Here is a 13,901-nt window from a genome sequence, read left to right as displayed (position 1 = left end):
GGATAAAAAGAGAAATGAAGGCAAGACAGACTTAGATCTCAATCAATGTTGTAAACTTAGTGTACGTTTACCTCTAAATCCTTTTCCTTACCTCCCACATTTAATTCTATTAAAAAGTCCTTATATTTTTTCCTTGCTTATAACCCATCATATCCCAGCCACCAAAGGTGTAGGATTCCACATAAAGTCATGAATTTACATACACATACACACAAATCCAAGCTGAGCCTTTGGTGCTGTGAAAGAGAATTTAAACATTTTAAAATGTAAAACTAAACATATTTTCTGAGGTATGGCTAGAAATAAAAAACAATAAAAAAGTGCAGTGAATAGAAAAAATTTAAAAGATTTCCACATTACAAATGAGATATAAACACATTTATAATTCATAAACAGCATAAAATGATTGCTTATGTCATATTAATTAAAATAATAAAAGTAAGAAAATATGCTCAATGCAGAGGTACTTTTAAGAAAACAAACAAAAAAACAAAAGTTAACAAAATATTTTATCTGCATCAAAATATTCTTTGGAAACCAAAAATAAAAATGTACCATGTATGTTCTTTCAGGTTGATCTGTAAAAGTCAGAAAAATACATAGTCCATGTTATTTAACTTTCCGAAAATACAAAGTTCTAAGTATCCCTCAAGCATAAAGCAAAAGGCTTTATGTCTTGCTGACCTGAAGCAGTGTGCTCCCTGTATTAGTACAAAGAATTCCAGTTTCCTTCCTATCAAAAAACATTTTGTTTCAGTCACACTGAAACAAATGACGTGACTTCAATACAGGGTAAGTATAGCTGAAGCTGTGTCCAAAAATTTTCCTTCAGAACTCTGAAGACACCTATAGAAACTCCTGAGGGGAAAGAATCGTTCTCACAAGGCCAAGAGGAATATTATCCAAAGCGAAACTTGAGTCTGTATTTCACTGTGTTGGTATTTTTCCGAGGTGCAGAAAGGGGAACCTTTGGCTTGATAGGGCTAGGTGGCTTTTTCTTTTCAGGAACAGTAACCGTGAAAGAAAGTTCTGGCTGCTCCGACTGCTTGAATCTTGGGAGAAAATGTGTAGAGATGTGCTGGGGTTTAACCCGGGGGCTGCACCCTCGTTTGGCTTTTCCTCTTTTATTCAGGGCCACATACCACTCCCGCCCTGTTTTTTCAGTTCTATGTATTGCTGAGGCATAGGTATTATAGCTGTTTTCTTGAAAACGCTCCCTGAACTTGCAGTCATCTGTGAACTTGGCCTAGGGAGGAGAAAAAAAGAGGAAATGTAAGTTGTGACAATCTTTTCAGTATGTGATAAAATATAAGTTCTTGTAGGAAAAAAATAATAATAATTTTGTCGATCTCTGTTCCTCCTACTCCATTCCTTTTTATAAAGACATGTTTGCTTATTTTAAAGTTGCTTTAAAATTACTATTTTTCTTTTTATGTTTCTACTTCATTTATCTTTGTAACACATTTCTGTTCACTACCTATTTGGTGACATAGTATCGATGAATATAAAAGTAACCAGAACTCTTGATACATTTAAACCTTGTTACTATTGTTTAAATACTTTGAAATGTATAGTTACAAATATTTTAACATACTATTTTTCCTCCTAACTCACCAAGAAAATAAATAGAACTATATTACTAAGAAACAATTGCCTGGTAAAATATAAATTCCTGTTCATAGAAATGGGGTCAAAATTATTCCTTTGAAACAAGCATGCATTTTTTCAATGTTATCAGTGTGATTGAGGCTGCTGAGAGAGAAATAGCATATGGTCCCCATTAATATTGCAGGTGTTAGAGTTCTTTAGAAAAAAAAAAATGTATCTTTACTCAGGCATTACAGGAAAGTATATTTGACTCCAAGAAGAAAAAAGTCACTGGAATTACTATGCTTTGGCCAGATCTTACACACACACAGAATGTCTGTCCTTGAAATACTTACAGAATAGTGGAAAAACAGACAAGTAGACATCCGTCATGGTGCAGCTTGATAAATGAAATTATGACAGTGGTATGCAGAGGGTACAATGACAGCATAGAGGAAGGGCATCTAAGAGGGTGGAAGTGGCCAAGAAGAGGGCAGAAAAGTCTTCCTATAAAAGGTGACATTTGAGCTGAGTCTTCAAGTACAACTAGGAATGTACTCTAACTAACATTAGAGAGGCAGACAAAATAAGAAAGGATTTTCAGGGAGAGGGAACAGGGTGCTGAAAGGTCAACATGACACTTCCAAATACCTGTAAGTAGTTCAGCGTGACCTCTACCTAGGATGCACCTGGGAAATAAGGAGATGAGCCTGACAATGTAGGTCAGCACCAGCTCTGAAAGGACTTACTTTGCCATGTTGTGAAATTTGAAGGAATATGCGGGAGAATGGGGGAAGAGTGTGAACTTGGAATCAGACATACAATCAAAAACCAGTGATGCCAATTAAGCTCTTAGCCTTAGCCTCCTTATCCATAACACTTACAACAACAGGGCTTTTATGAGAATCCAAAGGAGGATTCTGTAACTTTCATCAAACTTGAAAGAGTCCATAACGCCCAAAGAATTAAGAATTCCTGTACTAGGTCAGACTACCACGTTTCATAATTTCAAGGAGTACTATTTACACAGAATTCCTGTGCTTGAGAATACCAAATATTTTGTCCACTATGTATAAAAACACTAAAAGCTACATACTTCTATATCAAATCAAGAAGTTTTATATGAGAATAAAATGGCCTTTTTTCCTTGCTTTTTCTAATAATGCCAAACTTTTCTGTGGAATACTGATCATAACACTGAAATCTAAAAATCTGAATATTGCAAGGCAATCTACATAGATCCACTGTTGAAATCCACATGGAATTTGTGAGTAGTGCAAGATACTGACAGTGTTAGAAGCCAACCGATATCAGAGCATTTACAAGAGCACATTAACTTTATGTACGATAGTTTACTGGAGTTACTTATATTTAAGTGTAGTTCAATCAACAAAGTTCTATTTGGGGGTTATAAAGCCATATATATAGATCTTTCACAAGTTTACTGGCGAATCTTTGGATATGATCTCAAGCAGACTGAAGGCAGGTGTTTTTTGTTTTGTTTTGTTTTGTTTTTTGTTGTTGTCGTTGTTGTTTGAGACAGGTTCTTGCTCTATTGGTCAGGCAGGAGTGCAGTGGCATGATCTCGGCTCACTGCAACCTTCATCTCCCGGGCTCATGCAATTCTCCTGCCTCAGCCTCCCGAGTAGCTGGGATTACTGGTGTGTGCCACCACGCCCAGCTAATTTTTGTATTTTTAGTAGAGGTGGGGGTTTCACCATATTGGCCAGACTGGTCTCGAATTCCTGACCCCAGGTAATCTGCCCACCTCAGCCTCCCAAAGTGCTGGGATTACAGGTGTGAGCCACCGCACCCAGCCGAAGGCAGGTATTTTAAAGAATCACCACCTATGTATGGCATCCCTCTCACCCTGTCTTACGATACACCTTGCCAGCCTACATTTAGGCCAGGACTGCTATGCTGACACCACTTTCAAAGATCACACATTGACTATTCCTATTTTTTATTAGAAAGACTTGCTTACAAATTCATTGTAGATTTGTCTACAGCTGCTTAGCTCTTACAGTGGCTTTCCCATTTAATTAGATAATCCCAATATTTTATTTCAAAATAAAAGCTATAGACATCTAGAATGTTTCTGGCTCTATAAACGGATAATAAGAAGTTTAGAAAGGTGTGAAACATTTCATTAAAAAGAGTATCTAGTATATTTACCTTGTCTCAGGTTTTTTTTTCTTACAATGCAGTCGAATGACATTTTTGAAAATGTGTAATATATTATGCCTTCACCTGACTTCTACCTCTGTTTCACAAAAATAGCAGTGATTGCTTTACTCAATTTTGACAGAGTTAGGTTGTTAAAATGTACCTCATTTTTTAATATTTTCCCCCAACAGTGCCCAAGAAAATAAAGAACGAGCATGTCCATTTTTAATTGATGTAGATGACAGGCACACATACGCATGCACAGGTGCGTGTGCAGACACACACCACAGCATTTCTTTTTTTAAAAAAACAGAAATCTATATCATTTCCATTTTAGGGTCTTTCATATGAGTGAAACCCACCTGCCCCACCCGCTACAATTGTTTCATCTAAAATCTTTCTCTTTTCCTCCTCTTTTCCTCCAGATTCATATTCTAAAGTTCTTTCTTAAGAGGAGCCCCTTTAAGGAAATGGCTATTCGGAATTCAGATTTTTCAGAGGTCACCTAACTGTTACCCAGGGTAGAAATGTGCAGAGTCCTTGCAGAGTCCTAAGGACCCACACACTACACACAGCCCCTCAGCTGTCCAAATCCTACATTCTACATTAATACAGGAGTAAACGCAGTTAGACTGTTTTGACTTTCTTAATTGACTTTTAATTTAATGTTTTGTCTGCAAAATTATTCCAGCTGTGATGGAACACAGAATCATTTGAAGCAAACATTTCAGTGAATTTATTCATCTTGAAGGATCGACTCTTCCTATTAGTCTTCCCAATCTGGCTCAGATAAGATGGTGACCCTAAGCAGTACATCTCTGTATATAGTGTTGTGCATAGACCATCTTTATAGCAAAGAGTCATAGATCTTAGCTAGAGGTACTAAAATACATACATTGGCCATTAGAAAATTTTGGACAATAAATTTTCCAGGCTGATTTTTATTTTTTAAATCTTTTTTTAAAATTATAAGAAGTCCTCTAATAAAATATACACTTTTAAAATAATAGAACTCCATTATTTTTCTAGAAAAAAAACTGAAACTAACGAACACACTTTTTCTATAGTTAAGAGTATGATGTAGAGGCATGAATCAAATTTCGGATAAGTTGCTGAAATCAAGACTCCTTCATCTAATTGCCTTACCACCATCAGCCACTACAGTGAAAGCAATTGTTTAAATATTTGTTTAAAAATGTTTCATATTCATTTTTCACTAATTTATTCCACAGATATCACATGCTAGGCACTGTGCTAGGAGCCACTTTTACAGTGGAAAACAATATTGACATAGTCCTGCCCATGTTTTCACTGACTTAAATTACATTAAAATCTCTTTAATTTCTCCTTGATCTGGCAAGAATAAAAACAGGTTACATTCAATAAACCATAATTGCAAAATTAAAATAAATGTTTAAAATCATCATTTTTTGTAGTTTAGTATATACTCCTAATTGACAAAAAAAAAAAAAAAACTTTAAACAAATTGAACTATTTTTTTCTTGAATATCTAAATTATTACAAGGAGGGGAAACACACTGCTATTAAGAGAAATAAGAACTTTTTGCTGGACATGGTGGCTCACACCTGTAATCCCAGCACTTTGGGAGGCTGAGGCAGGCAGATCATTTGAGGTCAGGAGTTCGAGACCAGCCTGACCAACATGGTAAAACCCTGTCTGTACTAAACATACAAAGTCAGCCAGCTGTGGTGGTGGGCACCTGTTGTCCCAGCTACTGGGGAGGCTGAGGCAGGAGAATCACTTGGACCTGGGAGGCAGTGGTTGCAGTGAGCTGGGATCCTACCATTGCACTCCAGCCTAGGCAATAAGAGCAAAACTCCGTCTCAAAAAAAAAAAAAAAAAAAAACATTTTCACTAGAAGTAAACTGTCGTGGCTCTACTCATCCCTTCTCACAGTGAAGGATCCATTTTAAAGAACAGATATTTTTTAAAAAGTCAAACTGAATTCAAAGAAAGCACAACTCCAATTAACTATAATATTCCAGAAATGACTAATTCTGCCAAGCTGAAATTAAACAGGTCAATTAAACCAAATAAATTATTTCCCAAATGATATTGTTTTTAAAAAAAGCTCTCTAAAATCTCTTCTTGTAGTTTTTTCCTTAGTAAATATCACGATCTATGATGATTGAGTACCTTGTATAGTATGAATTAAAGCTGTGCAATTACCGACTCTCGTGTGCAACTATAGAAGTAAATATGTAGTATATGAGATATGGAAATAGGAGTGAATTTGAACTGACACCAGTATAAACCTTGGAATTTGTGTGTATTTAATCAATTTTAATTATTTATTTCAGCTTGTTTTCTTTGATTTGCCTCTTTCTCCTGAAAAACCTTATAAAGTTAAGGGAAAAAAAAGCCAAATCTAAATAATTAAAATGTTGTTCTAGACTAATATTATTAAATAACAAAAAGGTTATCATAGACTGTAACAAAAACAACTATAGACCAAATTTTGCTACAAACTAAGTTTCTTCGCCACATTCATCACTTCTAGTTCCCCTACTTCCTTTTAGAGCTGCTTAATTCCCATCCCTTCCCTCCACCAATGGAGCCGCCTGGGACAGGTGCCCTAAACTCAGCTCATTTTTTATACTTGTGCCCTGGTACAGGGCAGCACACACCCAAAGGGCTACTTCTTACTCTTTACTATATAAACTGTGTAATGGCCAGTTGTAGCCCTGCCGTGCTATCTCCCAGGCACAGCCATATCTCCTGCTTGGTACCATTCATTCCTTCTATATCTCAGTTCCTCATACTGAGCAACAGACAAAATACACAAGCTGGTTTTAACATTACCCAAGCTGAGATAATGTAGTAAAGAATATCAACTATAGGATCTCTTTTCTTCACTTATATAATTTCCCTTCAAATTACTTAGAGAGCAGGCTCAAATACAGCTCCCCAAGCCCTATTTCCAGAGACTGTGTTTTTGTAAGTCTGAGGTGAGACCCTGGGCTTGATGTATCATTAACCAGCATCCTATGTGATTTTGACACCTGTGAAGTAAGAACCACACCAGGCAAAACATGGAATAGCATGACTTTCTTTCTGAGGACCTCAATAACTTCACAAAGCTGGACTATTGGAGACTACTGTGTGTCAGGTGGTTTACATATATAATTTAACTCACAGTAATTCCATGGCTGCTATTAGGATAGTATTATCTGATTTTTTCAGCCAGCGAAGTAAAGAATATGATCCATCTATCACCCTGCATTTATCAAGTGCCAGAATAGACCTGTGATTTAAATTGCATCTTCTGATTCCTAGACTAAGGGTCTCTCCATAACACTATACAAACCAAAGCTATTTCCTAGGCTTTTCTTATACAGTCTTACTTGCTCTGAAGTTGCTTCCTGTTACAATATTGATGAATGACAAGTGTCACTCTTCAAATCATCAAAGAAATATATTACTATCTCTCACTTTCGGCTAAAATGGACTTCCAAATCTACAAGGCAATTCATCACACCCAGATTTCCTCAATAAAACAGGTCTTCTAATGACTTCCACAGTGCAAAATTGAGGGGAAACTGGCATTTACTGCAAAGGCAGAGTTTGAACCCATTTTTGTGCCTGAGTAGTTAGACATTCAATTTTACTGTATATTGAAAGTCCTTAGAGGGCAAAAAAAGAAAAAAATTCTTTTCAAATGCCTTGATCTAGCTCATGCATGGTCTTGACTGGCAGAGTGGAGTGCTTAGTAAGTCATTTTTTAATGAGGAAGATAAGTATTGCTCAAGCCTCCATTTCTCCTTTCAGTAAATATGCTCAGCTTTAGGGGCTGCCTACTCCTCTTCACTCTGCCTGCAGTGCAAGAAGTCCAGTCTGGAGTCTCATCCCAGGCAAGCCAGCTGGCACACTCTGAAACCAGGAAAGGAGGATGTTCTAGTCCTTGCTTAGGACTGATCAAGCACACATTCCATGCCTGTTTCGTAAACTCTGCAATTAGCTTTCCTTTCAAACATGATCCCCTAAAACCCTGAGAAACAAAAATAATTCCACCACATGCTCCTCTCTGCATCTTTAAAATAAGCTAACATGTTTTTCCCCAATAAGCAATGAGCTTTCTGCATACTTTATGAAGTATGCTGAAGTATACTGAAGAATACATGATAATCACCTTTTCCAAGATTTATGTTTTTTAGGGAAAAATCAAGATGGACAACAGAGCTACGAAAAAAATCACAAGATTATGACCATAGGAAATCCATGCCTCTTTAAGAGGTTGAGCTTGGAAATTTTGCTTTGAAATTAGGTTCCTGGGAGAAAGGAAAACCTAGTAGATAAGGGACACCTATAAGCACACAAAGTTTGGATGTGGGGAAGAAAAGATCAGTGATAAATCGGAGTTGAGGCTGGTCTGAATAATTTAAGGGTCACAGCTGCCTGACCCCAAAATCAGAAAGAAAGAGATTAAGGATTGACAAACAGCTGCCTGAGAGCAAATTCAGGAAAATCTGTTTAAACATTAAGTGTGGAATACTTTTCAGGCAGTACTCTGTTTTATATGCATTATCTTGTTTAAAACACTTAACTACCCCAATAGATTGTGACTTCAATTTTCCTTCTTTTGTAGTTGATAAACCAAGGAGTAGAAAGATGAAGTAAAATGACACAGTTAGGAAGTGGTAGAGTAGGATTCCGCCTGAGGCAATCTAACTGTCTTTACCATCACACTCAAGGCCTTTGACTCCTAGTCTGGACCCACCTCAGATAAATCCAGAAAGGCTCTCTGTGGGACTTTCAGTAAGGATGCCAACCTGAGGAGGGAGCAGGGACAGACAGACGGTTAAGGCAGGAAGAGTGCTCAGTCTCAGAAGGTACCTTAGCATGGAATGTGTTGAGAAAGAGGGTAAAGGCCACAGCTGTGGCTTGGAGTAGCCGCCCTCATGGATCTTTGGAAAGCAATTATCTCCTCCTGTTCTTGATGATTTTTGATACATTTGGACAAAGAGAAGACCATACATCCTCATCCTTGTGAAGAATGCTGAAAAACCTGCATGATAGGAATTTAGTTGCACTGCCTATTTAGAGTATGCCAATAAAAGTTTGAAGGAGAGCTGCCTGTAGATCAGGGGCTTGAATGAGTCCAGGGAGCCACACATACTTTTTTTATATATATATATTTTTATTATACTTTAAGTTTTAGGGTACATGTGCACAATGTGCAGGTTTGCTACATTTAAATGTGCCATGCTCCAGGGGCTTGAATGAGTCCAGGGAGCCCCACACATTTAGATCACTGAAGCTCAAATAAAACTTCTCTGATGGGATTAACAAATTTAGCACAAAAATGGAATCAGCATCAATGCTGCCTGAATCTGCTCTGGGCTACCCTTTCAGTGTGTCATATTTGTGTCTATGAACAGTAAAATATTTACTAAATGAAGATTTCTGTGAGCAAAATAGGTCTCTTTTCTGTTTTGAAAGTTTATCTTGGGAGGGAGGGGTTCCATAAGTATTGCTCAAGCCTCCATTTCTCCTTTCAGTAAATATGCTCAGCTTTAGGGGCTGCCTACTCCTCTTCACTCTGCCTGCAGTGCAAGAAGTCCAGTCTGGAGTCTCATCCCAGGCAAGCCAGCTGGCACACTCTGAAACCAGGAAAGGAGGATGTTCTAGTCCTTGCTTAGGACTGATCAAGCACACATTCCATGCCTGTTTCGTAAACTCTGCAATTAGCTTTCCTTTCAAACATGATCCCCTAAAACCCTGAGAAACAAAAATAATTCCACCACATGCTCCTCTCTGCATCTTTAAAATAAGCTAACATGTTTTTCCCCAATAAGCAATGAGCTTTCTGCATACTTTATGAAGTATGCTGAAGTATACTGAAGAATACATGATAATCACCTTTTCCAAGATTTATGTTTTTTAGGGAAAAATCAAGATGGACAACAGAGCTACGAAAAAAATCACAAGATTATGACCATAGGAAATCCATGCCTCTTTAAGAGGTTGAGCTTGGAAATTTTGCTTTGAAATTAGGTTCCTGGGAGAAAGGAAAACCTAGTAGATAAGGGACACCTATAAGCACACAAAGTTTGGATGTGGGGAAGAAAAGATCAGTGATAAATCGGAGTTGAGGCTGGTCTGAATAATTTAAGGGTCACAGCTGCCTGACCCCAAAATCAGAAAGAAAGAGATTAAGGATTGACAAACAGCTGCCTGAGAGCAAATTCAGGAAAATCTGTTTAAACATTAAGTGTGGAATACTTTTCAGGCAGTACTCTGTTTTATATGCATTATCTTGTTTAAAACACTTAACTACCCCAATAGATTGTGACTTCAATTTTCCTTCTTTTGTAGTTGATAAACCAAGGAGTAGAAAGATGAAGTAAAATGACACAGTTAGGAAGTGGTAGAGTAGGATTCCGCCTGAGGCAATCTAACTGTCTTTACCATCACACTCAAGGCCTTTGACTCCTAGTCTGGACCCACCTCAGATAAATCCAGAAAGGCTCTCTGTGGGACTTTCAGTAAGGATGCCAACCTGAGGAGGGAGCAGGGACAGACAGACGGTTAAGGCAGGAAGAGTGCTCAGTCTCAGAAGGTACCTTAGCATGGAATGTGTTGAGAAAGAGGGTAAAGGCCACAGCTGTGGCTTGGAGTAGCCGCCCTCATGGATCTTTGGAAAGCAATTATCTCCTCCTGTTCTTGATGATTTTTGATACATTTGGACAAAGAGAAGACCATACATCCTCATCCTTGTGAAGAATGCTGAAAAACCTGCATGATAGGAATTTAGTTGCACTGCCTATTTAGAGTATGCCAATAAAAGTTTGAAGGAGAGCTGCCTGTAGATCAGGGGCTTGAATGAGTCCAGGGAGCCACACATACTTTTTTTATATATATATATTTTTATTATACTTTAAGTTTTAGGGTACATGTGCACAATGTGCAGGTTTGCTACATTTAAATGTGCCAGGCTCCAGGGGCTTGAATGAGTCCAGGGAGCCCCACACATTTAGATCACTGAAGCTCAAATAAAACTTCTCTGATGGGATTAACAAATTTAGCACAAAAATGGAATCAGCATCAATGCTGCCTGAATCTGCTCTGGGCTACCCTTTCAGTGTGTCATATTTGTGTCTATGAACAGTAAAATATTTACTAAATGAAGATTTCTGTGAGCAAAATAGGTCTCTTTTCTGTTTTGAAAGTTTATCTTGGGAGGGAGGGGTTCCCTATGCAACTGTCATTGACAATGAATAACCAACATTTGTAAAATTCTGTGGCGACACATCCCCTCTTCTCTAGATTTTAAAGTGAAGTACTGGAGACACAGGAGATGGGGGAAACGCCAGTTCAAAAGAGATGTGAATCAAAGAGAAAAACATGTGCCTAGAATGAGGAAATTTGCAACTTTAACTATAAATCTCAAATTGCCTGTTTATTTGCCTATTAAATAGAGTGCTATAAATATTCTAATGATGTGCCACAGTATTCATTTTTATATGTAATACAAAAATATTTTCATGCACATATTAATTTCTATACACTAAGAGGTGAAAACAATGTAATTGGTTCCAAACAAAACTTAATATCTTCTTTGAAGCTAACTTTTATTTACCAAGCACTATAGCATTTAAAGAGAAAGAGAAAATTCTGGGAGGCTATAGTTCTGGTTCAATCACTTGTTAACTGTGTAACCTTGGGAAAATAATTTAACAACTAGGAGACTCTTTCGTCACCTCATTATCTAATGAGATAAGGTGAGCAAAAGAGCTTTTAAAGAGCTATGGAAGTACATTATCTCTGCCTAGTAGCTAATTTTTAGTACTCTGATTATTATTACAAAAACTGAGTTGAATATCTACAAGTATCAATGAATATTTCTCAGTACAATGGGGGATTACTTTTCCCAGAATTCTATTAATGTTTTATATTTTTAGTTTACATTTGCTTTGTAGATAGAACCCTAAAAGTACTCTTTAAATGCCTCTGCAAAATTTTTAAATTAAAGCAACTCACAAATTACAAGTTTAATCCTAAAAGTCTATGAGTTTTTAACCTTTTTGGGGATGATGTAAAGCTGTAAAAATCAAAACTATTAACTAAATCAAATAGTCATATTTAGAGTTACAAGAACAATTTCCCAACATGTTTAACTAGAATGTGAAAACAGGAAAGAAATCAAGTGGGCATAAAACTGGTAATTACTAGCATTAATACTATTTCTAAATTTAACGTCTTTAAAAAATAAATCACTTTATAATTTAATTAGGTTTTCACCTAAAGGGAAAGTGCTAATAAAAGCTCAGATAAGAGAAAGTGGGCTTGGATAATTGGTTTAAAAAAATCCACATAATCATAGGGCTTAATATTTTTATCTACAATTTAGCTCAAAGTCATCAGAATGACTTTTATATCAAAGAGCTTCAGAGAGTGACAAGAGCAAGACTTGCTTTGTACTGTTTAAAAGTCATTATTCTGTGAAATAACTTTAGCCTGCCAAGATGAGAAAGAATAACAGATGCTGTTTTTGCATTATCTGCATTATTTCAACCAGCCATCCTTAGACATTTGGGTCAAATTTCTAGAAATTTGTTACTTGCATTTGACAGAGGAATCATGTATCTTAACCTCTCAGTTTGACCTTTCTAATTGGCTTCCATTTGTAATATGTTACTTTCTGGGGCAATTATCCTTAAGCTGTTCCAAGTTTAGTCTATTTTTTGCAAGTACTATGGCATAAATCAGAATATTTTAAAAGTTAAGATTTTCACTCAAAACAAACCAGTAAGAGAAAGTTTCTTTGCATGCACTGTGTATTATTATGAGGTTAGATTTTGAAGGTGTTTTAATCTTTTATAAACTTAAAAGTAGACTGAGGAAAAGTTATTCCGTTCAGATGTGTTTAATCATTGTTTTCTATTCTGTATGTGGATTTTTTTTTTTTTTTTGCTTTTATACAGTTCTCATGAGAACTCATCTGTATGTGAATTTTAAATAATATTTTAAAATAAAATTAAATGCCCTGAGAATGATACATTGGACTTTGGTGACTCAGGGGGAAAGGGGAGGGGGTTGGAGATAAAAGACTACACATCGGGTACAGTGTACACTACTGGGGTGATGGGTACACCTAAATCTCAGAAATCACCACTAAAGAACTTTTTCATGTAACCAAAAGCCACCTGCTCCTTAAAATCCTATTGAAATAAAAAATAAAATTAAAAAATGTAATACCCTACTTTTTTCACAGTGATGCAGAATGTTGTCCCTTAAATAAATGAAAAAAATTTAAAAATATATTTCTATGAATACTATATTACAGTTTGCTAGAGCATAGTAACCAGCTCAAAAAATGAAATGGTAAATTGTTTAATAGTTCTTGCAATAGGTGATTTAAGAATTTAACAAAGGATTTCCATTTATGCTGCTAAACTGATATTTTAGCAATTTATTATATTTAGATTATATTTAGATTGTTACCCTATAATAATAGGCAATACTTATTGAGCACTTATAACACACCAGATAGTATTCTTAGCACATTGCATGTATTATCTCATCGAATCCTCAAGTAACTACAGAAATTGCTCAAATTCTGTCTCTTCCAAAAGATATTAACAAATCACTTTAGATGTTAAGAAAAGTAAAATTATAAAAGTCTTACACATTAAACCAAGTGGCGTTTTCGTTGAAGTTTTTAAAGATCTATAAAATAAAATTATATATAGTAAGTTTCAATTGATTGCTATCAGTTGAAACTTTCTATAACTTTGAAAATTGAAAAAGTGATATTCTAATAATTTATTTAATAAAGACTATAAAGAATCAGAATTAAATGACTAACTTTAAACAATAATTGCTTTCAAAATGTTTTAATGTGAAGAAAATAAGTATGCCACAGAAAAAGCATAAAGCACCTTTAAGTTCCGTGTGTATATACTAATACAAATAAATAGAATCTGTGAGTGGGAAAACTAAGCTGAACATATTCTATAATCTTTAAAATGTTTTAATACTTCCCAGGTAATGGAAACTTTCATAACAAAGCAAATAAATAGTTTATGAACTGATCACAATATATAAAACTGGTCTGAATAAATTTTTGAGAATGCAAAATTAGTTTTCATAGTATTAAGAAATCGTTATTTTTGATGTGACAAAA

General features: G+C 35.9%; 1 protein-coding gene across 2 annotated transcripts in view; it reads right to left on the bottom strand.

Moving 5' to 3' along the window:
• Positions 1-234: 234 nt before the first annotated feature.
• Positions 235-13,901, bottom strand: part of FGF5 (fibroblast growth factor 5) — a 32,591-nt gene continuing 18,924 nt past the window's right edge. For both annotated transcript variants that reach the window (XM_011966231.1, XM_011966232.1), the window contains exon 3: positions 235-1,246. In XM_011966231.1, the coding sequence (XP_011821621.1) occupies positions 899-1,246 (348 nt within the window). In that variant the 3' untranslated portion in view covers positions 235-898. The remainder of the gene's footprint in view (positions 1,247-13,901) is intronic.

Source organism: Mandrillus leucophaeus, unplaced genomic scaffold (genome assembly GCF_000951045.1).
Source record: "Mandrillus leucophaeus isolate KB7577 unplaced genomic scaffold, Mleu.le_1.0 Scaffold75, whole genome shotgun sequence".
Classification (NCBI taxonomy): domain Eukaryota; kingdom Metazoa; phylum Chordata; class Mammalia; order Primates; family Cercopithecidae; genus Mandrillus; species Mandrillus leucophaeus.
The sequence above is the reverse complement of the archived record's forward strand: the minus strand, read 5'-3'. Positions and strand labels throughout refer to the sequence as shown.